The sequence below is a fragment of the Babylonia areolata genome, chromosome 10 (assembly GCF_041734735.1).
Source record: "Babylonia areolata isolate BAREFJ2019XMU chromosome 10, ASM4173473v1, whole genome shotgun sequence".
In the NCBI taxonomy this organism is placed as follows: domain Eukaryota; kingdom Metazoa; phylum Mollusca; class Gastropoda; order Neogastropoda; family Buccinidae; genus Babylonia; species Babylonia areolata.
Window position 1 is genome coordinate 23,563,092 of NC_134885.1, and position 27,500 is coordinate 23,590,591.

General features: G+C 45.1%; 2 protein-coding genes across 4 annotated transcripts in view; both read right to left on the reverse strand.

Annotated features, from left to right (window-relative positions):
* LOC143286899 (innexin unc-9-like) overlaps nt 1–14,025 on the reverse strand; it is a 16,260-nt gene extending 2,235 nt beyond the window's left edge. The window contains exons 1-4 of one of the 3 annotated variants that reach the window (XM_076594828.1): nt 13,744–14,025; nt 7,359–7,567; nt 5,371–6,030; nt 1–1,270 (exon numbers count right to left, since the gene is read on the reverse strand). The exon at nt 1–1,270 is cut by the window's left edge and continues 2,235 nt beyond it. In XM_076594828.1, the coding sequence (XP_076450943.1) occupies nt 761–1,270; nt 5,371–6,030; nt 7,359–7,553 (1,365 nt within the window). In that variant the 5' untranslated portion in view covers nt 7,554–7,567; nt 13,744–14,025 and the 3' untranslated portion in view covers nt 1–760. Of the gene's footprint in view, nt 1,271–5,370; nt 6,031–7,358; nt 7,568–13,678 lie in introns of all 3 variants that reach the window. The other 2 variants (XM_076594826.1, XM_076594827.1) reach the window with 2 other exon arrangements.
* A 4,927-nt stretch (nt 14,026–18,952) lies between these two features.
* LOC143286900 (uncharacterized) overlaps nt 18,953–27,500 on the reverse strand; it is a 19,575-nt gene continuing 11,027 nt past the window's right edge. Inside the window, exons 7-11 of the mRNA XM_076594829.1 lie at nt 26,771–26,923; nt 24,634–24,855; nt 22,348–23,729; nt 21,066–21,144; nt 18,953–20,103 (exon numbers count right to left, since the gene is read on the reverse strand). Coding sequence (XP_076450944.1) covers nt 19,540–20,103; nt 21,066–21,144; nt 22,348–23,729; nt 24,634–24,855; nt 26,771–26,923 — 2,400 coding nt within the window. The 3' untranslated portion in view covers nt 18,953–19,539. The remainder of the gene's footprint in view (nt 20,104–21,065; nt 21,145–22,347; nt 23,730–24,633; nt 24,856–26,770; nt 26,924–27,500) is intronic.

Below are 27,500 nucleotides of genomic sequence, written 5' to 3' on the forward strand. Positions count from 1 at the left end.
GCTATAGGTAATCAATAATACTGAATTGTATGACCATGTATACAAATCATGGTGATAGTTAACTATAGGTGATCAATAACACTGAATTGGTATGACCATGTATACAAATCATGGTGATAGTTAACTATAGGTGATCAATAACACTGAATTGGTATGACCATGTATACAAATCATGGTGATAGTTAACTATAGGTGATCAATAACACTGAATTGGTATGACCATGTATACAAATCATGGTGATAGTTGACTATAGGTGATCAATAACACTGAATTGGTATGACCATGTATACAAATCATGGTGATAGTTAACTATAGGTGATCAATAACACTGAATTGGTATGACCATGTATACAAATCATGGTGATAGTTAACTATAGGTGATCAATAACACTGAATTGGTATGACCATGTATACAAATCATGGTGATAGTTGACTATAGGTGATCAAAAGCACTGAACTGGTATATACAAATTATGGTGATAGTTGAGCATCTTTGTAAGTCTGATAATGAAAGGGGCAGTGAAGGTACTGATGGCAATAATCGAACTTGTAACTTGGAAATTTATTGATGGCAACAGCTTACTTGGTATGACTGTGGAAATAATACTGAAACTAACTAAAATATGGTAATATGGTAATGTGTTATGGAAGATGAAGATTGAACAAGGTACAAGATTCGAATATAAGTTCACGATGATTTTCATATTCTGCAGGCTGGTCAAAAGTGCGATGAGCAAATTTTTGTGCATTACCATTACGTTAAGCCTGAGCCACTTTCACCTCCTCCCGTTCCCCGCCCATAGGAAGGAGCGGGATGGCCTCAGCGTTGCCCGAAGGACCTGCCGAAGACGGGAGAACAGCAGCACCACCACCAGCACCAGGAGGCGCCGGGGGAACAGTGGACACAAAGGTAGGCGCGGGCCCCGCGACAGAAGCAGGAGGACCAGACATAGCCACTGTCCCGGGACGAGGCGAAGACTTGAACACCATCCACAGGTGGTTCGTGAGGTCGGCGGCGGCCACGGGCCCACAGACGTCCCCCGTGACGGCCACCAGCAGCCGCCCGTCCATGCCCAGCCCGTCCAGGAAGCGTCGCATCACGCCGGGGTCCGTGTCCGCAGCGCCGCCGACCGCCAGGTACCGCTTGAGGCTGGCATCCCGGAGTCCCGGGATGAGGAGTCTGCCCAGAGAGACCAGGATGTCCAGGAGACAGCACAGCGTCAGCAGCAGGAAGAGGTAGAAGAGGAAGGTGAAGGCCTTGTTGTACACCTGGTGTCACATGGAAAAAAACCCATCAACAACACCTCTGGGTTATGGTAATGCTACACGATGCCAGAGGGTAGTTACCATGATGTGTATGACAGTCAGTAGTTACCATGATATGTATGACAGTCAGTAGTTACCATGACATGTATGACAGTCAGTAGTTACCATGATGTGTATGACAGTCAGTAGTTACCATGATATGTATGACAGTCAGTAGTTACCATGACATGTATGACAGTCAGTAGTTACCATGATATGTATGACAGTCAGTAGTTACCATGATATGTATGACTGTCAGTAGTTAACATGATATGTATGACAGTCAGTAGTTACCATGATGTGTATGGCAGTAGTTACCATGATATGTATGACAGTCAGTAGTTACCATGATGTGTATGACAGTCAGTAGTTACCATGATATGTATGACAGTCAGTAGTTACCATGATGTGTATGACAGTCAGTAGTTACCATGATATGTATGACAGTCAGTAGTTACCATGACATGTATGACAGTCAGTAGTTAACATGATGTGTATGACAGTCAGTAGTTACCATGATGTGTATGACAGTCAGTAGTTACCATGATGTGTATGACAGACAGTAGTTACCATGATATGTATGACAGTCAGTAGTTACCATGATGTGTATGACAGACAGTAGTTACCATGATATGTATGACAGTCAGTACTTACCATGATGTGTATGACAGTCAGTACTTACCATGATGTGTATGACAGTCAGTAGTTACCATGATATGTATGACAGTCAGTAGTTACCATGACATGTATGACAGTCAGTAGTTACCATGATATGTATGACAGTCAGTAGTTACCATGATATGTATGACTGTCAGTAGTTAACATGATATGTATGACAGTCAGTAGTTACCATGATGTGTATGGCAGTAGTTACCATGATATGTATGACAGTCAGTAGTTACCATGATGTGTATGACAGTCAGTAGTTACCATGATATGTATGACAGTCAGTAGTTACCATGATGTGTATGACAGTCAGTAGTTACCATGATATGTATGACAGTCAGTAGTTACCATGACATGTATGACAGTCAGTAGTTAACATGATGTGTATGACAATCAGTAGTTACCATGATGTGTATGACAGTCAGTAGTTACCATGATGTGTATGACAGACAGTAGTTACCATGATATGTATGACAGTCAGTAGTTACCATGATGTGTATGACAGTCAGTAGTTACCATGATGTGTATGACAGACAGTAGTTACCATGATATGTATGACAGTCAGTAGTTACCATGATGTGTATGACAGTCAGTAGTTACCATGATATGTATGACAGTCAGTAGTTACCATGATGTGTATGACAGTCAGTACTTACCATGATGTGTATGACAGTCAGTAGTTACCATGATGTGTATGACAGCAGTTTCCATGATATGTATGACAGTCAGTGGTTACCATGATGTGTATGACAGTCAGTAGTTACCATGATGTGTATGACAGTAGTTACCATGATATGTATGACAGTCAGTGGTTACCATGATGTATATGACAGTCAGTAGTTACCATGATGTGTATGACAGTAGTTACCATGATGTGTATGACAGTCAGTGGTTACCATGATGTGTATGACAGTCAGTAGTTACCATGATGTGTATGACAGTCAATAGTTACCATGATGTGTATGACAGTAGTTACCATGATGTGTATGACAGTCTGTAGTTACCATGATGTGTATGACAGTCAGTGGTTACCATGATGTGTATGACAGTCAGTAGTTACCATGATGTGTATGACAGACAGTAGTTACCATGATATGTATGACAGTCAGTCGTGACCCACAATGACCATCAGAGCAGCACAGGAGGCAACTGTTGTCCCAACTACCTGGGCTAGAATTTGATTGGTTTAAACATTTTTTAATATCAAGAAACAAGGTGCAATACAGCGTTCAATTAATAAGACTTGAGCAACAACAAGCATGAGCTTATATCGTGCTTGTTCATATGCAACAAGCAATACATAAACGCAAATTAGAATTTGATTATGGTGGAGTGTCTTGCCCAAGTTACATCCACACTCTCTCGACCAAGAGGGTTTTAGAAAAGTTGGGATGGTTCCCAAAGGCTAACATGTTCCCAAGGCTGCCTCCTAATTTGAGAATCATAGTCCTTGTTTTGTGTGTGTGTGTGTGTGTGTGTGTGTGTGTGTGTGTGTGTGTGTGTGTGTGTGTGTGTGTGTGACAGTTTGACATAAGTTTACATTTGGGCCAACAGCAAAGTGAGAGCTGTATTATCAGTGGTTTCTCCAGTCAATGGGAGACCATTTACAGCTTAGTCTTTTGTGAAGGACTGTGACTCTCAAACTAGGAGGCAAAATTGCACTGGCTCTTACTGCTGCAGCCTTGTGGGCTAGTTGGCCTTTGGGAACCATCCCAACGCCGACTGTCCTAAAACCCTTTTGGCCGAGAGAGTGGGCATGTACTTGGGCAAGACACTCTCCACTACAATCAAATTCCAGCCCAAATAGTCGGAACAGCAGTTGCCTCCTCTGCTGTTCTGATGGTCATACTCGGACACGACTGACTATCATATATATATATATATATATATATATATATATATATATATATATATATATATATATATATATATATATATATGTGTGTGTGTGTGTGTGTGTGTGTATGTATGTATGTATGTAAGCTGAAAATCACGTTCCATTGCATTGCAGAAACTATCGATCATACAGCTTTTACTTTGCTGTTGGCCCAACTTACTGTTACCAAATAACTAACTAAATACTCTCCACTGTATTCCATTGCATAACACTGTATTGTGTTGTATTGGATCGCGTTGTTCTTGAGTTGTGTTGCGTTGCGTTGTGTTGAATGTACTTCTCTCTGTCACAACATATTTCACTTGTGAAATTCGGGCTGCTCTCTCCAGGTAGAGCTTTTCCACTGCAATGGGAAGTCGTTTAAAAGTTCAGTCTTCTGTGAAGGACTATGGCTCTCAAACTAGGAAGCAAGACTGCACTTGCTCTTAGTGCTACAGCCTTAGGGGCTAGTTGGCCTTTAGGAACCATCCCAACGCCGACTGTCCCAAAACCCTCCTCTCATCCGAGAGGGTGGGGATGTAACTTGGGCAAGACGATCTCCACTATGAGCAAATTCTACCCCATAATAGTCGGGGCAGCTGCTGCTTCCTCTAATGTCCTGATGGTCATAGTCGGACACGACTGACAATCATACATACAGTTTGTTTGTTTTTGCTTTTGAGTGTTTACTTCTTTGGTTTATGATTCAATGCCACCATTGAAAAGAATCAAACTTGGGAATTCTATTAATGAGTCTTCCCTGCGTAAAACTCAACGGCTTAGTTGCAAATATTTATTTAACTCATGAAAGTTCTGTCTGATAACATCTATGACAGTTATTTGTGTAGAGTGAGTGCTCCCATTCGTTTTCTTTTAAAAAAACCCAAAAAACCAACTGAATATTCCCTGAAATAGTGACAACGCTGACACACACTGACAACCACATCTTAGAATTTACAGAGGGCTTTCTTTTCTTTTCTTTTTTTTTTAACACACACACACACACACACACACACACACACACACACACACAGAGTTATATATATATATATATATATATATATATATATATATATATATATATACATATACATGGCGCTACACTGTGGCGACGCGCTCTCCCTGGGGACAGCAGGCCGAATATCACACCGAGAAATCTGCACAGTACCGTACAGTACAGCACAGTACAATACACTGCAATGCAACAGAATACAATACACATGCAACACGATACACTACGATACGATGCGATCCGATACAAAACGACGGAATACGATACGACACGACACGACACGACACGACACGACACGTTACGATACGATACAATACGATACGATACAATCGAATGCACGCATACCTAAGCGAGGGGCATCGTGCATAATACGACACGACACGATACGACACGACACGATACGACACGACACGACACGACACAACACGACACGACGCGACACGATGCGATGCGATACAATACGATACGATACGATACGATTCGATACGATACAATCAAATGCACACATACCTGAGCCAGAGGCATCGTGCACTGGACAGTATACCGATGCACGTTCGTGAAGGCTCTGATACTGAAGTGGCACAGGAAACGTTCTTGCAGCCGCAAGTCCGTGAAGGGGCTGTGTCCGTGGCTCTCCTCCTTCTCCGACATCTCCACCCCCAACTCCAACCCCTCCAATCCTGCCCCCGTCACTCCCGGCACCCCGTCCTCCTCTCCTGCCCCCTTCCCCCCATCTTCCTTAGCACTACCACTATCACTACCACTGCTGCTGCTGCCTTCCTGACTCTCGGCACCGAGCTGCGGCCTGAAGAGGACCACGATCAGCACCACCTGTAGGATGCACACCACCAACGCCAGCGCCTTCCTCCCCACGGCGGCCGCGCTCAGCGCCCAGTTGCCTCCCCTGAGCCCCGCCTGCACCACGAGGGCGCTGTCTTTGAGCATTACGTGACGCTGCGCGGCGTTCTGGCGCTGGTTGTCGGCCAGGGTCTGCGCCAGGCCGTGAGGGTCCAGCCAGAGGAGGCCGCTGAGCATGCGCCACAGGACGTGCGGAAGGAGGCAGAGGATGGCGGCGATTCCAAAGCTGAAGGGAGTCCACTGGTGGTGGTAGCTGGGCTGTTTGGTCGGCAGTCTGTCTATGTAAAGTGGGGTGTTTTCGTCGATCACTTCCTGGAAAGGCAAAAGAGAGGGGGGAAGGGGAGGGGGGGGGGCAGGGGGGCGGGGTTGTTTTGTTTGTTTATTTTTGTTTGTTCTTGTTTTTCTGGCGAATAAAAATGCATGTGATCACACACACACACACACACACAGATGTATGTATGTATATATATATATATATATATATAATTCAGATAAACCTACATAACACAGTACATGACACATTTTTACCATTTAGGTCCTTTGGGCAAATAAGATTAGAACGTGCTGAGGATGGCATCAGCCCTTCTGCTTAACTCTCTCCATACGAACGGCGAAAGAGACGACGTTAACAGCGTTTCACCCCAATTACCATCATCAAAATATTGCAAGCGGAAGGCTCTTATACTGAAGACGTGAATGTTGACAAAGAATACCACAATTCTGACGACGGAAGCTAAAGGTTGGGTCATTCAGACACCCACTGGACATCCGAGGGGTCTGTGTAGAGGAGAAGAGAGGACTGGCCGTACTGAGTGAATTAATCTATCATCCCAAGATTACAACAACAACAACAATAATCGTAAAAAAAAGGAAACAGCAACACATCAAAACCAAACCAGAAAAAAAAATATATATAAGCCATAGGTTGAAATAACACTGCAGAATTGACAGTTAATACCCTTCCCAGTGTTCACAGTCTCACTTCCTTATCGCCAGAGCAAAACAGCACAGATAGTACACCTTTGACTGTGGAAAAAAGTACTATGATAATTTTTTTTTTATAATTAAGTGAAAGGGGGATGAATTGGGAAGGCAGAAAAAAAGAGACATCAGCAAAGGAAGAAAAAAAAGTCAAAAATAGTGAGAGCGATAGAAAAGAAGAAACTTCAAGAACGGGATCTCCAGAAGGCGGGGATGCTACTTGTACTGCGAGACCCCCGGCATCCCACGGGGTGTTGACAACACAATCAAATAAAACAGATGAACGGACAATAATATAAATATATATTACCACTGTGTGTGTGCAAACGTTTATTTACCACTTCACGCAGATAAGAAAATAATCATGATGATGATAATAATAATAATAATAATAATAAGAGAGAAGAGAGAGAGAGAGAGAGATCTTGATACATAAAATATATAGTCGTCAGAGTACAGCAGTCTTGGAAGCATCTCAAAGATCGCGAACGCAGCCTCAAGGGAGAGAGAAAAAAAGAAAAAGAATGAAAAGAAAACGAAGCTACTGTTTTTGGATCCAAATAAATAAATAAACGAACAAAGTTGTTGTTGTTTTAATAAAGAAAGGCATGATAATTGGGGAGGGAAAGGAGGGCTTAAGAAGGAGAGCAGCTACTGACAAAGATTTCTGTCGTTCGATAGCAGGTTTCCTTGGCGTAGTCCACCATAGAATGGGTGAACTGACTGGGGACCCAGCAAGTGACGGGGTCGGTGGCAAAACGCAGCCCTAGTGACGTCACAGCCATTATCCCCAACGTCAGCGGGCACCAGAAGGCCAAAGCCCGTTCCGTAAGGCTGTAGTCGTGACGTAACATGGTACTCGATGAGCCTGAAACGAAAAGGTTGCCCTAATAGTTTAAAATCAATCATTCAGTCAATGTCAGTCAGTCACTCAAATGTCTAAAACACTCATTGGTGCGGACAATTGATTCAGACTCGTCATAAAAGAGAGGATTAAGAGGATTTAAAAAAAAAATAATAATAATAATTATAAAAAAATTTTTAAAAGACAGTTACAACCTGTTTCATTAAATTTTATTCAAATTTGTCAGTCTGTCTGTCTGTCTGTCTCTCTCTCTCCAAGTAATATTGGTGATGGTGGTAGTCACTGTAGTATTTTGCACTTGCCATACGTGGATTTCACAGGCAGAAACAATACTGTACCTTTTAAACACCCAGATGTTTCTGGTACTTGTATACTGATGACATCTCTCTCTCTCTCTCTCTCTCCATATATATATATATATATATATATATATATATATATATATATATATATATGTGTGTGTGTGTGTGTGTGTGTGTGTGTGTGTGTGTGTGTGTGTGTGTGTGTGTGTGTGTGTGTGTCTGTGAGGGTATGGTTCCGAATTCCTGTCTCGCCCTTTCTCCCAAGTTTTACTCAAAAATCAAACAGAGCGTATAGTCATTCAGATGAGACGATCAACCAATGTCCCGAGCGCGTGCTGCACTGAAAAAGAACCCATGGCAACAAAAGTGTTGTCCTCTGGCAAAATTCTGTAGGAGAAATCCATTCTGAGAGGTACATGAATACATGCACTCAAGACCTGACCAGCAGCGCGTTGGGTTATGATGCTGTCAGGCATCTGCCTAGCAGATGTGGTGTAACGAATAAAATTATGGATTTGTCCGAACGCTGTGACGTCTCAATGAGAAATTAGAACTTCTGTGTGTTACTGTCACATATATACGTCCGTGGTTACAGTACGTATCCGCACTGTGATAAGTTTAATAAGTTTAGTGTCGTGATGGTGACTGGTGTGACAATCAAACTTTCTCCTCCAACCCCTTCCCCGCCATGAACTGATGATGGGAATGATTTTTCACGTAGGCTTAAATGCGATTTACATTTATGATTGACTGACACATATTGGTGATTTTATACACCCACCCACCCACACACACACACACACCACAGAGGGAAAAAAAATATATATATATATATATATATATGGAGAAGCTTGGCCTATGTCGGACCGCAAACAGTGAAGGGAGTGCTTAGAGGGGGATAGGAACAAGCAGACGTTTTAACCACTGAGCCATCGTACGCCTAGTTTGAGTAGGGAAAATTTAATCCTCATGAAGTTTACTTTCATTCCTCCATGACCAGATCCAGCTGGAACTCTTTTCTGCTGCTTCTGCCATTGCCTTCAGAGCCCATGTCCTCTCTCTGCCAGAAATCGACAGCTGTTTCATGAGGCTGTAGGCACGTACAAGAGATTCAGCATTGTACAATGTATACATGCCAGAAGTTAGTGGTTAACATATGGACGTATCAACGCAGTGTCGGGTCTGTATATTTCATGCAAGGTAAGTCGCATGTACAACCGGTTTCGCCCTTTAGTCAGTTGAGAAGCATAATTATCGTTAATGGTTACACATTATCTGAGCCAATTGTTCTTGTTCACTTAAACGTCCATGCGTGTTGCGGACGAACCTTTTTTTCTTTTTCTTTTTTTCTTTTTTTTCGTGAGGCCGCTGATTGCAAATGTCAAAACTGCAGTGTATTTAAGAGAACAGGAATGTCAGGAATTGTATGTGGCAATTTCTGTTAGAGAGTGCGGGGTGTGGGGAAAGTGTGTTCAAGTCCAGAATTCCACCCCCACCCCCCACCCCCCCGCCACCCCCCTTCCCCCAACCCTCACCACCGATCGAATCCGCGAATGGTCAACTTTAGAGGCATGAACGACGAGCGCAACAGCCGAGTGGTTAAAGCGTTAGACTGATTTTCAATCTATGGGTCCTCGGTTCGAATCCCGGAACACGGCGTCTGGTGGGTAAAGTTTTTTTCCCGCGGATCTTCCAGGTCAACACTGAGATGTGCAGACCTGCTTGTGCCAGAACTCCCTTCGTGTATACGCATGCAGAAGATGAAATACGCACGTTAAAGATCCCGTAATCTACGTCAGCGTTCGGTGGGTTATGGAAAGAAGAATATAACCGTCAAGTACCCCACTTCCGAACAAAAACGGAGTATGGCTGCCTGCATGGCGGGGTTAAAATGGTCATGCACGCAAAATCCCACTCGTGCACACGAGTGAACGTAGAAGTCGCAGCTCAGAAACAAGAACAGAAAGAAAAAAAAAAGACAGAAAGAAAAACAAGAGAGGAAAAGCCTTCAAGACTCACTTGTGATGCACTTAAAAAAAAAATCTAATCGTTAAAATGTTTTCTGTATTTGTTATTATAAAGCTTCGGGTTAAAAGGAAAAGGAAAAAGAAAGTCCTAAGGCGGATTCGTACCCCGCGTGTTCGGGTGAGAAGAAACTGTCTTAACCATTACACTATCGTGGCTCCTTAACTGTCGTTCAAAAATATAATATTTAAACATGCTTTTTTTTTTCTTTTTTTTTTAAAGGGCGATAAATCGATTGTGGTATTCGCAGTGAGAACGCTGTTTAAATCATATTATTCTGGTGCTTGGGCATTCAAAAAATCTTTAAGGGCAATTAAAAATTCTTTGTAAGTCTGCGTTAAAGGAGACGTGGCTATCGCCGCAATCACACTGCAACATTTAGCCGTTTTCTCTGGATCTAGATAGATGTACAAGTTAAGTTACACCCGGTTGACAAGGTCGATTCAATTTCTCTTTTATGTTCATTCTAGTTTTACAGTTTTAAAGTTGATATGAAAATTGAGTATTTTGTTAAACTAATAACATGTAGAGCCAAGTACAATTACTTCTAAACGTCGTATGAAGTGAAAAGGACTTCATTTTGAGAAAAGTCAAGACTGGTTTCATCAATTCAAGGGTATTAACTCTCATGGTTTATTATTTTTAACTGTGAATTCCGACTGATTCTGTGGATATTTTTATGGCGGTTTGGGGCATAATCCAGTAAGTGATGAGGCTTTCACAAATCTTTCTCTGAATAAATATTTAACGGTCTCCTTCTCCAACTTTCCATCACATGTTATCGTGTATTGTCGATTGAATATAGGATTGAACGGGCAGGTCAACAACTTGAAGCAAAGTGGCGTCGTTCGCGTTCGTGAAGAATATGAGCACGCGCTTTGAATATGTATAAATATGTGTACGCAATTGATTTTTGCCCATGACCTTCAGGGCTCAGTCAATAGACCTATAAAGTCCACTCGTATTATTGATTTTAGTATTTTCCAAAAAAGACCACTTGGACAAATGAACATAGTGAAAGCCCTGTACACTGAGAGTAAAACACACAAGCTTTTTATGTATTGAGTATAATTTCAAAATGTAATGTTTAAGATGAGAAAGATCAGTTTAAAGCAAATTAAGCCCCCAAGCATTAATTACAGATTAATTTCCCTTTTTTACTATCTGCACCAAAGACATGCAAAACAAATATAACTTCCATGCTTAGCAAAAGAAGTTCCCGTTTGAACAAAAAATGATAAAAATGACTGTTCTTGTTGTTGTGTCAGAATATCAGATCATAGTGCCAAGTTTAGAGATTAAAAAAATATAAATATAACAGTAAATTCAGTTTGCATATAATTTGGATTCTTTTTTTAAACATTTTTTTTGTGCCCATCCCTGAGGTGCAATAATTGTTTTAAACATGAGTTTCAGTTTCAGTTTAAACATGATGACTGGAAAGAACTGAATTTTTCCTATTTTTATGCCAAATTTGGTGTCAACTGACAAAGTATTTGCAGAGAAAATGGCAATGTTAAAGTTTACACCCCCCCCCCCCCCCCCCCCCCCACACACACACACACACAACCGAACACCGGGTGAAAACATAGACTCACTTTGTTTACACAAGTGAGTCAAAAAGTAATGAACTGTTGTGTGCCTTTTCCGGGGATTTTTCCCCAGGTTCTTCGGTACCGATATTTCAGTTGTTCAGCCGTGATATGGCCCTGTGTGGTCGGCTGGACTGTAACTAAGCAACAGAAATTAAATAGGCGTGTGTCGATCGGAGGTGAACCGAGGGGACCGCTGATATAAGTTGGCCAGATTCAGTGGACTAACTGGGGGAAAAATAAAACAGAATAAATAAATAAATAAATAAATAACAATCGTGAAACGTGACTCATAAGGAGAAGCATGACTTCCGAAACTAACCACGGAAAATACAAGCAATAATTGGGGAGCACAAGCACACGGGTTCGTGCATAAAGCTTGCGTAAGAATATACCACTATGTTGTGGAGCGGCAACTCTCTCTCTCTCTCACTTGTCTGTCGCTCTCTCCGCTCTAAAGTGCTCCTTAGCTGAACCCCCCTCCCCCTAATTCGGGCTGTGTGTGTGTGTGTGTGTGTCACGGTGTGTGTGTGTCTGTGTGTGTGTGTGTGTGTGTGTGTGTTTGTCTGTGTGTGTGTATATATATATGTGTATGTGTGTGTCACGGTGTTTGTGTGTGTGAGTGTGTGTATTAGGGGGGGGGGGGGGGAGCGTGCAAGTGTGTGTCTGTGTATTCGTTGGCATGTATGCGTGCACATGTAGCTCAGTAGAAGGTCAGTGCAAGAGATTATGTAAGTCAGTGTTGAACACATTTTCATTGAAAACTCTTTAGTGAATTTTCACCCAGAGAGGGTGAGACTGAGAGAGACAACAGACAGACAGACAGACAGACTAGACAGATACATACATACATACACTACATACATACATACATACATACAGGCAGACAGAAAGACTAGATAGACTGACACGGAGGGAGAGAGACACACAGGCAGACCTCAGTGATAGACAAACGGACACTGCAGACGTGCCGCGTTTATGTGTATCAGTAACTCGAAAAATAATCGTTGAAACAACAGTTTAAAAACAAACAGGCATCCCGTGGAAATAAACTTCCAAGGGAGAAACTGGTATGACAAAAATTTCCCATCTTCAATAACACAATGAACATTCGGATTATTGCCGGCCACGTCGGACCATTGCTACGTCGGACTATATGTCAGTTTCAGTACAGCAGCTTTTCGGACTCAGTGTTGCTACGTCGGACCATCTTGCTACGTCGGACTATTGACACGTCAGACAATTATTGACACGTCCGTCAGACTACTGACAACACATAAGACTGTTGGAATGTAGCCCATATTTATCAGAGTGCCGTTTGTGGGTTCTTTTAAGCGCGACTGATAAATGCGCGATGTACACTGTCTGGACCGGGGTTTGTCATCTCATCCGAATGACCACCACTCAAAAAATCCCGGAGATGGGAGATTCAAACCCGTGCTGCGCACTCGCTTTCGAAGTCGGGCGCGTTTCGACAAGGCCGCACTTCACAACAAACAAGTGTCTTTTGGATCTCAGCGTGAGGAACTGAAATACACCGGCCCGACACGGGAGCGTGTCGATAAGTAGCCTACTGGGAGGAACAAACGAGCCGGGGGAATATCAGGCCGGGGGAGTATCGACACTGGGGAGTATGGAGCTGATCCCCGTCACACATCCAAACCAAATGGCGTTTTTCACACGCTGTCTTGACTTGGCAGCAATGTTCATCTGTCTACGAAACGTTGGCGCTTGAGCGAGCGTCAGTGCGAGCCTGTATCAGTTCTGTATGGAGGGGAGGGACAGGGAAAGGGAAAAGAAGAACAGGGCCAGCATGAAATGCGAACGAGCGTGCATTTATCGTAATATGTATGCACTGCGTTCGCTCTTACATGTTTGTGTATGCATGATCGTGAGTGCATTTTACCGTGTGATCACTGAAGCGTTATGTGCGTTGCAAATGTGTACGAGTGAACGTGAGATAGTAGATTTGTTTCGTGCGAAGGGTTGCGACATGCTCAGGCAAAACACAAACAAGGGGGCATTCCCCTCACTGTTACACACACGCGCGCGCACGCACGCACACACAGGCCTGCACACACACACACAGAGGCCTGCACACACACACACACACACACTCTCTCTCTCTCTCTCTCTCTCTCTCTCTCACAGCAGCCTGCACACACATACAAACACACACACACGTACGAGCTTACTGACTTAAATCTGTGTACAGTCGGAAGAAGAAGCAACAGGCCTTCCTTCTCTTCGTTCAGTGAACCTCTTCTTGTTGCTGTTTCCCCTGCAGCACAATCTTTTTTTTCCCCTCCACTCCAAGCCAGCCCCCAGAGTGCAGTCAGTGCAGACACACGTACACAACTAAACTTTCCCAGCCAACTTCTGGGAACTTCAACACACACTGCACACAGGCATGGATGTGGGCAGCATACAACAGCGTTCCAGCTCCCTCCAGCTGAATCACACAAACATTTTTATGGAGTTCACAGATTCTCGCGGCCGAAGGTCGCAGGGTGGCAAGCACGGAGCTGAATGGGAGCTCGATGGTGGCAAGATAGAGAGTGTGTGTTGGGTGTTTTCATGACTCAGGATGGTCAACATAGGCGCTTGCGATTTTTATTTTCTTTTTCTTTTCCTTTTGTGTGTGTGTGTGTGTGTGTGTGTGTACACGGACATGTGTTATTCTCTCTCTCTCTCTTTCTCCTCAATCTTCATTTTGCAATGGTGATCTAAGATTTGGCAGACCAAAATATGCAATGTAGATGTGAAGCAGAGTATCAATCAGGCGTTGTTCTGGGCTATCCTTTATTGACCCATCCTCCCACCTCTCCCGTCATTTCACCACAATTTTACAGATGTAGTTACTGCGTATTGGTACTTTGGAATTTGACTTAACTCGCCACTGTTCACAACAGCTGATCATTGCTGACCATTACTAACCACAATTACCACCATACAAAAGTTTACAGAATGTGGGCATTTGGGCATGTTTATGCAAAATAAAGACTACTTGGTTTGATGATTCATTGACCAGTTCTGACTATTAGTATTTAAAAAAAAAATGTAGCTTGCGTTATGTTAACATCTGTTTCGCACTATGTGTTCTTTGTTATGCGATATTTGTACCATGACTTTTTCGTATGCTTTGATCGCTTACCACTGCTGACCGGCCACAACTGACCACTACCCCAAAGTGTGTGATGAAACAGGTATAGACCTTGGGAAACTTAAACCTAATGGAATATAGAACTGGGAGATTCTAGATACGGGGAACATAGACTTTCTCTATGGGGTGAGGGGACGATTTGGGACGTTACACCTGCATGGTGGTGATGGACGGAAGCCGCGAGCTGATTCTGACCTGACCCTCACCCCGACCATGATGACCCCTGAGTGACTTGTGTCAGGGGAATGAGGGATGTGGTAAACTCCACTGAGCTCGGTGGTAAATATGAACTCCAGTCCGGCGGGGTTGGTCGGTTGCAGAGCGTTCTTATCAGATCAGTGTTTCCGTCATGACTGTCGTGTTCCTTTGAGGCTTCGTTGCCAGTTGTTACCAGCCAGTTGCTTGCTGTCAGCCTGACACAGCAACACACTTCAGTCAGACACAGATAGTTGCGCCCGGGTCTGCCACGGCACTCTTAATTTAAATGACTTATTATTATTATTATTATTATTATTATTCACGCCACTGGTATCATTGAAGAATTCTGTCCCGCAAGCTGCATGTGTCAACTGTATGCTCGCGACTTTAGAAAAAGAAAAAAAAGCTGGCTGGAGACGGCTGATGGCACGTGTGAACACTTTCCGCCCGCACACTTAACATGACGAGATATCGCAAAATGACGCTGTGTCACACTGAATTCAGCAGCAACTGGCTGGGTTAAGTGGGAACGAAGTCTTAGCAGACTAGTCTATAGAATTACACAGATTCGTGTACAAAGAAATATAAATCCGTGATGGAATCAGAGTAGACGTAGGAAAACCATTAATGCTAAGCCAATTTAGCGCTGCTAACTTAAGATCGCTCATGGAACCCACCCCTGTTTCATTGAGCCTCCCACTGCTTTTGTAGTGTTGGTGTTTTGAACAGTTTCTGTTATAGTATTCTCCATTTCATTGTCAGGGAGCAAAGCACAAAGCTTATCTTCCAAATACATTTTTTGTGCACGTATTTTTTCCCAACAGGTATGGTAATAAAAAGACGCGTGTACAGAAACATGGACAAATATCCATAAGTTCCTGGTACAGAAAGAGTAAAAAGACAGACTGTGATCTCTGTCACGTTGGCGTATGTACAGACGTCTGTAAATTAGTCCAGCTTCATTCCCGACACATTGAAAATAGGTGTACAAATTAGGGTAGATTGACACAAGCTTGCAGTTGGGCCAACAGCAAAGTGAGAGCTGTATGATCAATGATTTCTCCATTTCAGTGGGAAGTCATTTACAGTTTAGTCTTCTGTGAAGGACTATGGAACTAGGAGGCAAAATTGCACTGGCTCTTAGTGCTGCAGCCTTGGGGGCTAGTTGTCCTTTGGGAACCATCCCCAACGCCAACTGTCCTGAAATCCTTTTGGCCGGTAGAGCGGGGATGTACATTGGGCAAGACACTCTCCACTATCATCAAATTCTAGCCCGGATAGTCGGGATAGCTGTTGCCTCCTCTGCTATTCTGGTGGCCACAGTCGGCCACGACTATCAGTATCATACACGCTGTTATTATCATTATTATTCCTGGAAGAGCTGGCAGTGCGTATGTACTTGTCAGTCAACTGGTCAGTGACGACTGTCCCGGGTGGCTGATCAGCTTTGGTTTCCTAACCAGTGACTGACCCTGTTGCCATGGTGACGTCACCATGCAGGGTTGATGGCTGGCAGTGGCGCTGGCACGTAGAAATATGCCTGTAGATATGTAAACATATCAGTATCTCAGTGGCGCTGACTCGGACACATAGACACATATACCTGTAGAGATGTAAACATATATCCCAGTGTGCTGGCACTGCAGTGCTGGCTGAGCAGGCAAGTCTGTCGCTGCTGTGCCGGGTACTGTGCATGGCATTGCCGTTGTCAGTTGACTGACACCATCCAAACGGCGTCAATTTCGTCGGAGTCCCACGCCATCTGTAACGGCTGTACCACCAATACTGAGGCATGTCCGGCACAACTGCCCATAACAGTAGCTGATTCACTACTGTCCAGCGACGGTATTTCTCGCCATCAGTTTTTGTTGTGTTTTTTTAACAGGAACCGTGTCTCCAGGGGTGCCGCCGGGCTAAATAAGCGAATTTACCAGCGCTAAGTTTGCTTAGAGTTAAGAGTGTTCCTAACTCCACGGACGGTAAATTCCGTACTTCGGAACATTCTTAACTCTAAACAAAATTAGCGCTGAAAGATCGCCTAATGCAACCTGCCCCAGGCCAGTTGTGGGGTTTGGTAAAGGCCGGTTAAGTCAGCCCATGATATTTGTTATGAAACTGCTTTTGCTGTTGTTCTGATTACCAGCTTGGAGCCAGTTGCATTGCTCGGACGGAAGAGCCTAGTATGGTCGTAACCCGCTACTAACTTTGTCAGTAGTATGGAACTGACCAATGGCGTAGTTCGGTCAACGTGGGCATTTACTAGTCACGTGTAACTGTCAAAAAGTTAGAACCAAGCACTGCAACTGATTGCCAGGTCTCTGGATTTGTGGGGACTTTCAGACAGAATATATCTATTTGATTAGTCCGTCGGGGTTGGGTGAACCTGGGAGTCTGCGAAAGTGGGAAGTGTGGAGCGGACTGGTACAAGTTCCCGCCGGTGGCCATTTCTGTCGGCAGGGCTGGAGACAAAAGGAAGGGACTGATGATGCCCTGTGATAGGTGAGCCAGTCTATGTATGTACAGAGCTAGTTCTAACTATAAACTTCTGCATGCATGTCTACTGTGCGGGTCTGATAAATGATTATAGGGTGTTGTATGGGAGACTACATGGGTCAAAAGGTGTGCTTCACATTTTTTTTCCTGAAAGCGCTAAATGCCGAATAAATATACAAGATCACACACACACACACACACACACACACACACACACACACAAATTCAATCGTCCATAGTTACAGATTGTCACTGGAACCATGTGGAGTGATGGCCAAGAGGTAACGCGTCCGCCTAGGAAGCGAGAGAATCTGAGAGCGCTGCTTCGAATCACGGCTCAGCCGCCGATATTTCCCCCCCGTCCACTAGACCTTGAGTGGTGGACTGGACGCTAGTCATTCGGATGAGACGATAAACCGAGGTCCCGTGTGCAGCATGCACTTAGCGCACGTAAAAGAATTCACGGCAACAAAAGGGTTGTTCCTGGCAAAATTCTGTAGAAAAATCCACTTCCATAGGAAAAACAAACAAAAACTGCACGCAGGAAAAAATACAAAACAAGAGAGGCAAGGCCTTCAAGACTCACTTGTGATACACTGGGAAAAAAAAAACCCAAGCTTTTCATGTATTGTGTATAATTTCAAAATGTAATGTTTAAGATGAGAAAGATCAGTTTAAAGCAAATTAAGTCCCCTAGCATTAATTACAGAGTAATTTCCCTTTTTTACTATCTGTACCAAAACGTTTGCAAAATAAATAAAACTTCCATGCTTAGCAAAAGAAGTTCCTGTTTGAACAAGAAATGATAATAATGACTGCTCTTGTTGTTGGGTCAGGATATCAGATCAAAGTGCCAAGTTTAGAGAATACAAAAAATATAAACAGTAAATGCAGTTTGCATATAATTAGGCTTCATTTTTTTTGGTGCCCATCCCAGAGGTGCAATATTGTTTTAAACAAGATGACTGGAAAGAACTGAATTTTTCCTATTTTTATGCCTAATTTGGTGTCAACTGACAAAGTATTTGCAGAGAAAATGTCAATGTTAAAGTTTACCACGGACACACAGACACACACACACACACACACAGACAACCGAACACCGGGTTAAAACATAGACTCACTTTGTTTACACAAGTGAGTCAAAAAGGGATGGCGTTCTCAGTGTAGCGACGCGCTATCCCTAGGGAGAGCAGCCCCAATTTCATACAGAGAAATCTCTTGTGACAAAAAGAGAAATACAACCACTGTTTGCTGTTTATTGACATAAGTTATTCAGAGATGGACTAACTAAAGCATGTAGAAAATGTCAATTAGAATATTAGAAATAATGTTTCAGCAACTGTTTTCGACTCTGGGTGAAATGACGTAAAACAAATAATGAAATTTATCACCAAAGTCATAACAATCATAATCAATTACATTTCTCTCCTTGACGACCAATCACAGCAATAAAAATCGTCCGTCCACTCCACTTTTGGTTTAGAGGTCTGTATCTTATCACAGTCCTGAAACGATCAGTTGGAAACACCGACTAATATCTCTTACACTGAAAACTCTTTGACAAAATTATGTGTAATAGCCCCCACCCCCTCACCACCGCCCACATTCGAAATTACACAACACATTCCTTTAATAGCATCATGATATAAAATAATGGTATGGATATAAAATGTTCACATTCATCATGCATTCAAGGTTTCATTCAATTCATACAATGTAGCATACTGACCGTTCATACACACGCAATATATATTTTTCCTTCTCTAGTTTTCCTTCACAATGAAATTGTTAGAAACAACCATTTATACAAATTTTGCCGCAAGTCCATATATAAAACTGAATGAAAGTCTTATGCGCACACACACACGCACGGCACACACACATACACAAGCGCACGCACGCGCAAACGCACAACTTCACACACACACACACACACACACACACACACACACACACACACACACACACATCCCGGCCACAGAAGAGTATTAATTTCGGTGAAAACAAGTACAGTATACCAATAAAAACAAGGTCAGTCATTACGTTTCACAGGAAACAGAAGCTATTTTCAACATGTTGACGAATATCCCCACAACAGTGTCTGTTCCACCTTCGCCGGTAACCAGCGGCACTCAGGAACCCCCCCCTTCACCCATCCCTACTCCTGCCCCCACACACACCCCTCCCACGCGGCCCCCTCTAAACACCACCAGGCGCCCCGGGAGGGGAGAGGGAGCGAGGAGGAGCAGGGAGTCGGCCAGTCACCTTCCCGCCGGAGGACGCAGACATCACCGCCGCGGGAAAACCGTCCCCGCCGTGGGGAAAAGCAGAAGGGGGATGAGCTGGAGAAGGGGTCGGGCCTCCTCCCCCTCCTTTCGTTTTACCCCCTGCGCCTCCTGACCACACACCCGGAACCTCCTCCGCACCGTCGTACCCGTTCATCAGCACCGGGCGTGACGTCACCGGAAGCGGCGGGTCATGTGACGGGTGGGGCGGGGACTGCGGCTGATGGTAGCCTCCCTGCGGACCTGGATGCTGAGGGGCCAGCACACACGCTTCGTTCAGCAGCCGGCCCAGGATCCGGCGGTTGCTTTCCGCCGTCGGCGCGGTGGCTGTGGTGGTGGTGTGTGGTGAAGTGGGAGGAGGAGGGGAGGTGGTGGCGGAGGCACCGGAGGCAGGGAGGAGGTGGGGAGGGCTCTCAACGAGCCCCAGATGACGACGGACGTAGGCCATGACCTCTTGCTGCTGCTGGCGGAGGAGGGACTGGAATGGGGAACAGAGAGAGGTAGTTTGTGGCGCCACGTCAGTGTTGGCCAGACAACAGCAGCATTGCACATTGGCAACACCACCATCAGAATCATGTCATTAACAGCACCAACCATAACCGCTATTTGATGAATGCTTTCTCCACCTCAATGGGAATTAATTTACAGCTTAGTCTCGAACTCGGAGGCAAGATGGCACTGGCTCTTAGTGCTGCAGCTTTGCAGGGGGCTAGTTGGCCACTGGGAACCATCCCAACGCCGACTGTTCAAAATCCCTCTTTGCCGAGAGAGTGGGGTTGACACACTCCACTATAATCCAATTCAAGTCCAGATAACAGGGGCAGTATTAGCCTCCTCTGCTGTCCTGGTGTTCTTTGTAGGACACAACTATCATACATTTACATTTCCATAAATGACCGCTAGATGCATGCACCAACAAAAAAAAAGAAAAAGAAAAAGAAAAAAAGAGATATCGAGGCAAGGCCTCTGAGATTCACAAGTGATGCCCGCTTAATCCAACAAAGGAATAATGAGGGGGAAAAACCTGCAACCTGACCCTGCAAACCACATCATCTGGAAAAAAAAAAAAGACACACACATTCACGTAGCTTTGACCGTTGACCACTAAATTTACAAAGCATTTTTATGGTTTGGCTTAAACAAATCACTGTACTATGCTTACATAGTAGATGGACCAATAACTTCCTCTAACGACAGTCAGAGAAATTAACAAACAAGTAAACAAAGTAAGTAAATAACTAAGCAATTAACTAACTATATAACTAACTGTATATTCATTAATAATCATCGAGCTTGTGGCAGATGTCAGCAGTCTGTCCATCCCATTCTTCTCCCACACAGGTTTGTTATGTACTCGCACCCACTTTCACCACACAAAGAGCTTCCGTCTCCATGCGATATGATAGATCAGCTGTTTTTGCCTCAGCTTCTCACACTTACCTGGGCGGCATCCACGGTGCTGTTCCCATTCTCCCCGAACGATGGTCTTGAGCTGAACCTGACTGGCTCTCTCGGTTTCCTGTGAAGTAAGGAGCAGAAAATATTTGATATCTTATCAGCTGCTTTTCCTCCTGCTTTCTTAAAATGCCTTTGAGAAGGTCCAAGAAACAGGTGGACATTTTCTTTTGTAGGGTTGTGCGCGGACATTTACACACAAGCGCGCGCCGCGCGCACACACACACACACACACACACACACACACACACAGCATACAACACTGGAACAGACTACACGACACGACATTGACAGGAACACACTGGAACAGACTACACGACACGACACTGACAGGACAATACGACACACGAGAAAACAAGACACGAACAGACACCGACACAAGACTGACCTGGCACTGACACGACACTGATACAAGACACGACACTGACACACGACGTGACACCGACATGACGCTAACCTGACACGACACTGACGTGGCAATGACACGACGCGACACTGACACGAGGAGACACTGACACGACGCGACAAAACAATACATGACACTGACACGACACGAGAAGACACTGTACACGACAAGACAATGAGACGACACGGCACATCAATGACACGACACGCCAGTGACACGACACGGCACACCAATGACACGACACCGACTCGACACTATGACACAGAAATAGCACGACACTGACACGAGACGACACTGAAACTACACGAGACGATACGACACTGACACTACACGATACAACACTGACACGACACTTGCACCACACTGACCTGACACCGATACAACATGGCACCGACAAGGCACGACACTGACACGACACAACACTGACACGACAAGAACACTGACACGACACTGACTCAACACTGACACGTCACGGACACGACACTAGAATGACACCACACGGCACAACACGACAAGGCATTTACATGACACGACACTGACATGACACAACAAGACACGACACTGACACGAGACTGAGATCACACGACACGACGTTGACAGAACACTGTCACACCACACGACACAACACAGACACTAACAGGAATCGATACTGACACAACACTGACACGACACTTACACACGACACGACAAAACACAGACAGGACACGACACTGACACAACACTTTCACAACGCTTATACACGACACGACACAACACAACACAGACAGGACACGATACTGACACAACACTGACACGACACTTACACATGACACGACACAGCACAGACACTGACAGGACATGACACTGACACACGACACTGACCGGTGGACGTGCTGTTTCTTGGCGTCCTGTGGGCCCGGGGTCTGCGTCCTCTTGCTGACGCTGTCAGGCCCCACCGCCACGCTCTTCCGCCCCGCCCCCTTCCTCCCGCCCCCTCCCTCGCTGACGTCACTCCGCAATGACAGAGACGTCTGCGTCTGGGTGGTGGAGACGCGGGAGGGGTGTGGAGGGTCATGAGGTCCCTGGGGGATGGCCAGGTACCCCCTCTGCCTCTGCTGTCCGTCTCCGTGGCTGTGTCCCTGGGCGTGTGAAGGTGATGATAGCTGGGAGGACTGTGAGGGCCTTTTCCTTCTGACGGCTTCTGCGTTGTATCTATCGGCGGATGCGGATGTGTGAGGGTCTTCAGTAGATATGTCTGGGTCTTCTGTAGATCTGTCTGGGTCGTCTTTACCGGAGGAATAACCCGCTGTGTTGGCTTCACTGTGGACAGGAGACGCCGTCCAGGACTTCTCCTCGGTCCGCCGTGTGTACTGCCGTGACGCGTCGGGAAACTCGCGGTGCTCCGTCATCTCGGACAGGTCGGTGAGACCCGAGTTGGAGCTGGCCAGCCGTTCCCTGGAGGAGTACGCGGACAGAAACACGGGCGACGCCACGATGGTGAACTCGTCCGACGCGTCCGTGTGTTGCGCATGCGCCCCGCGGCGCACACGCTCACGTGGTTTGGGTTCTCGCGGCCTTTTGCCCTTGTCACGTGACCTGCGTCGTTCAGCCTTGACGGAGGCGGACCCTCGTGAAGCGGCGGTGGTGGTGGTGGTGTGCGCGGGGGAGTGCTGATCGAAGCTGTACTTGTTGTGGTGCCCGCCTCTCTTCAGACTGTGCATCTTTTGTTTGAAGCCCCGAGGTGTGGCCTGCGGAGGCTTGTTCTGGACGTAGGAAGCGGCCAACTGTTTCGTTGTGGTGGTCGTGGTGGTGGTGGCTGTCTCTGGCTCTGCCATTGCTCTCCGCACTGCTGCCTCCTCTCCGTCACTCTTTCCTGCAGCACTGATCAGAACTTCTTCCCCAGAGGACTGGCGTTCCCTGGAATGGCGTCGTTTTGGGGGCTCACCCCTGCCCATGAACGACGTGTCCACATAGTCGTTCTCACGTACCTCGTGGTGGACCCTGGCCAGACAGTCCACGCTGTGCTTTCTGTAGGGTGGCTGGTGATGATGGTCTGTTTTGGACCACTGGATTCCTTGCAGGCGCCGCTGCGGGGAGTCCGCGTGGGAGAAGGGGGGTCTGGGATGATCCCGGGCGTCGTGGAAGATGACCGGTGATGAGGGCAGGGGGCGGCTGCGGGAGGAGCGTAGGTGGGTGAGTGCCATCGGCTCCTCCCCACCCTCCATATCCATGTGCTGGCTGAAGTCGCTCAGAGAGTCCCCACGCTTTGAAGGACACACACACACACACACACACACACACACACACACACACACACACAAGATGAAAAATCTGTATTAATAACGAGGGTTAAACAGGAACCTATGGAGCTTTTTTTTCGGTTTTTTTTCACGTTTTCCTCGCCCACAAGGGGGCAAAGAAGGAAAGGGGAAAGAAAAGGGAAACAGTATGCGCACACACACACACACAACAACACATCACACCTGATACTTGATCACCACAGGCCTGGCAGCCTCAGCGGGGGGCACCAGGGGGTGACGACAGCCGTGGAGGACACACACACACACACACACACACACACACAGACTCCCCTCCCTCCTCTACACCTCCCCAGCTCCTCTCCCCTCGCCCCCTCTCTCCCCACACACAACACACCCCACCTGGTACTTGGTGACCACAGGCCTAGCAGCCTCAGCGGGGGGCACCAGGGGGTGACGACAGCCGTGGAGGACACACACACACACACACACACACACACACACACACACACAGACTCCCCTCCCTCCTCTACACCTCCCCAGCCCCTCCCCCCTCGCCCCCTCTCTCCCCACACAAAACACACCCCACCTGGTACTTGGTGACCACAGGCCTAGCAGCCTCAGCGGGGGACACCAGGGGGTGACGACAGCCGTGGAGGACACACACACACACACACACACACACACACACAGAGACTCCCCTCCCCCGTCTACACTTCCCCAGCCGCCCTCTCCCCACACAAAACATACCTCACCTGGTACTTGGTGACGACAGGCCTGGCAGCCTCAGCAGGGGACACCAGGGGGAGACGACAGCCGTGGAGGACACACACACACACACAACACACACACACTCCCCTCCCACTAAACATCTCCCCTACCCCCCTCTCCTCCCCACAACACCCCCCACCTGGTACTTGGTGACGACAGGCCTGGCCGCCTCAGCAGGAGACACCAGGGGGAGACGACAGCCGTGGATGAGGACGGCCAGGAGGGTGAGGACCAGCAGCAACAGCAGCACGCTGGGCAGCACGATCACCGCCACGAACATCCACCCGTCCCCGTCCCCGTCCCCGTCGGGTGGATCCGTGAGCAGGGGTGGGCGGTCCACTGGGTACACCAGGGACACAACCTGGGGTAAGAAAATGATGGGCAATAGTGATGATGATGATGGCGATGCTAATAGTGATGATGATGACGCTAATAGTAATGATGATGATGATGATGCTGATAGTGATGATGATGATGATGATGATGCTGATAGTGATAATGATGATGATGATGCTAATAGTAATGATGATGATGATACTAATAGTGATGATGATGAAAAAAAAGAGAGAGGTAAGGCCTTCAAGACTTAAAAAAAAAAAAAAAAAGAAGCAAAATAGAAATTAAAATGTGTTCTGTATTTGATAATATAAAGCTCTGGTGGGGGAGATTATTTTAAAAAAAAGAGTATGACAGCAGATTCGAACCAAGCATATTCGGTTCGAGAGTAAGTCGACTTTTTTACAGCACTAAACTGTGCCTACTAATGACGTTCAAAAATTAATATCAAAACTTGTTGTTGTTTTTTGTTTTTTGGGGGGGCGTTTTGAATTGATTACGGTATTCATGGTGATAACGCCGTTTAAATCACATTAGTTTGGTAGATCTCGAACATTTCTGAAATTATCTGAGTCCGCGGTAAAGGAGTCGTTGCCATCGCCCCAGGCACACTGCAACATGTTGCTGTTGTCCCTGGATCTGCGTGTTCAACAGGCTGACAAACTAACTGCAACGTGGTCCATTCAGTTTCTCTTTCATGGTCATTCGAGTTAATTCAGTATCCACTTTAAAGTATCCATATGAAGAAACACGTTGATGGTGTCGCTAATGTCACTGGATGTGTTCTGTCTGTCCAGAATTTGTATTTCTTTTCTTTCAACTGCGAACAAGAAAACAGAGGTCAGGCCGTCTTCAAACCAAACCATAAACTGTGATTTTTTTTTTTAATTCAGTTCCTCAACGAATCCTTTCTTAGTCCCCATTATTATTAGTAGTAGTAGTATTAGTATTATTATATAACTGTATCATTACCGGAAGTTGTGTACATTGTGTATGAGGAGAGTCACCACTCTTTATTGTTTGTTCATTATTGTTATTGTCATTCTTTAACTGTATCGTTACCGGAAGTTGTGTACCTTGCATACGAGGACAGTTACCACTCTTTGTTGTTTGTTCATTATTGTTATTGTCATCATACAACTGTATCGTTACCGGAAGTTGTGTACCTTGCATACGAGGAGAGTTACCACTCTTTGTTGTTTGTTCATTATTGTTATTGTCATCATACAACTGTATCGTTACCGGAAGTTGTGTACCTTGCATACGAGGAGAGTTACCACTCTTTGTTGTTTGTTCATTATTGTTATTGTCATCATACAACTGTATCGTTACCGGAAGTTGTGTACCTTGCAGACGAGGAGAGTTACTACTCTTTGTTGTTTGTTCATTATTGTTATTGTCATCATACAACTGTATCGTTACCGGAAGTTGTGTACCTTGCAGACGAGGAGAGTTACTACTCTTTGTTGTTTGTTCATTATTATCATTATTTATTATTATTATTATTATTATTATTGTTGTTGTTGTTGTTGTTGTTATAAAAAACAAAACAAAAAAACCCTGTACGTTGTGTATGAGGAGAGTCACCACTCTTGTTTGTTCATTATTGTTATTGTCATTCTTTAACTGTATCGTTACCGGAAGTTGTGTACCTTGCATACGAGGAGAGTTAACACTCTTTGTTGTTTGTTCCTTATTGTTATTGTCATTATATATCTGTATCGTTACCGGAAGTTGTGTAGCTTGCATATGAGGATAGTTACCACTCTTTGTTGTTTGTTCATTATTATTATTATATAACTGTATCGTTACCGGAAGTTGTGTACATTGTGTATGAGGAGAATCACCACTCTTTAAGTTTCTTCATTGTTGTTATCATTATCATAACTGTATCTATTGATTGTACATTATCATCATCATTATCATGGCTGCATCGTTACCGGATAGTAGAGGATAGCACTGAGGGCCGTGGCGGTCAGTTTGTTGAAGATGGCAGTGGCGGTGGGGGCAGGGATGGGCCGACCATCCTCCATCATGTAGAACGTCACATTGGTCAGCTTGGGCTCCGCGCTGTTCTTCCGCACCTGAGTCACCTGTGGAAACCATCCAGATGCCCTTCTGTGATGCCTGCCCGTGTGGGTAGTTGAAATGATCTGTTCAACGGTGCATGTGGTTACAATACAAACAAAGACAAACCTTAAAGCTTATACCGTGCTCATACGTTACACTTCAGTTTTAACATGACTGTGACTGATGGAACCATATTGTCAGTAATAATATATAACTTATTCAAAAACAGGAAATGTAAATCAAAACAAAAACAACAACAACAAAAACAAGAAAGGTATGGCCTTCAAAACTCACTTGCGATGTACATTTAAAGGGGGAAAAAAAGAAAAAAAAAGAGAGAGGAAAGGAGAGTTAATGACCAATCAGCCATGAGCAAATCCGTCGAATTTATAACATTGAACATCAGGTCAGTCAAGGATATGATATGATTAGGACATCCAACATACATTTATCAAACAGAATCACGTTGTGTGCAATTACCGGAGCAAAAGGCGCCCAAATGCAAGAAAGTTTGCGTGAATAAAGCTTCCCAAATGAATGCATTTGTCAGTGTCGCAAATGCAAACAATAAACAAATCATCAAAATGCACGTTTCATGAA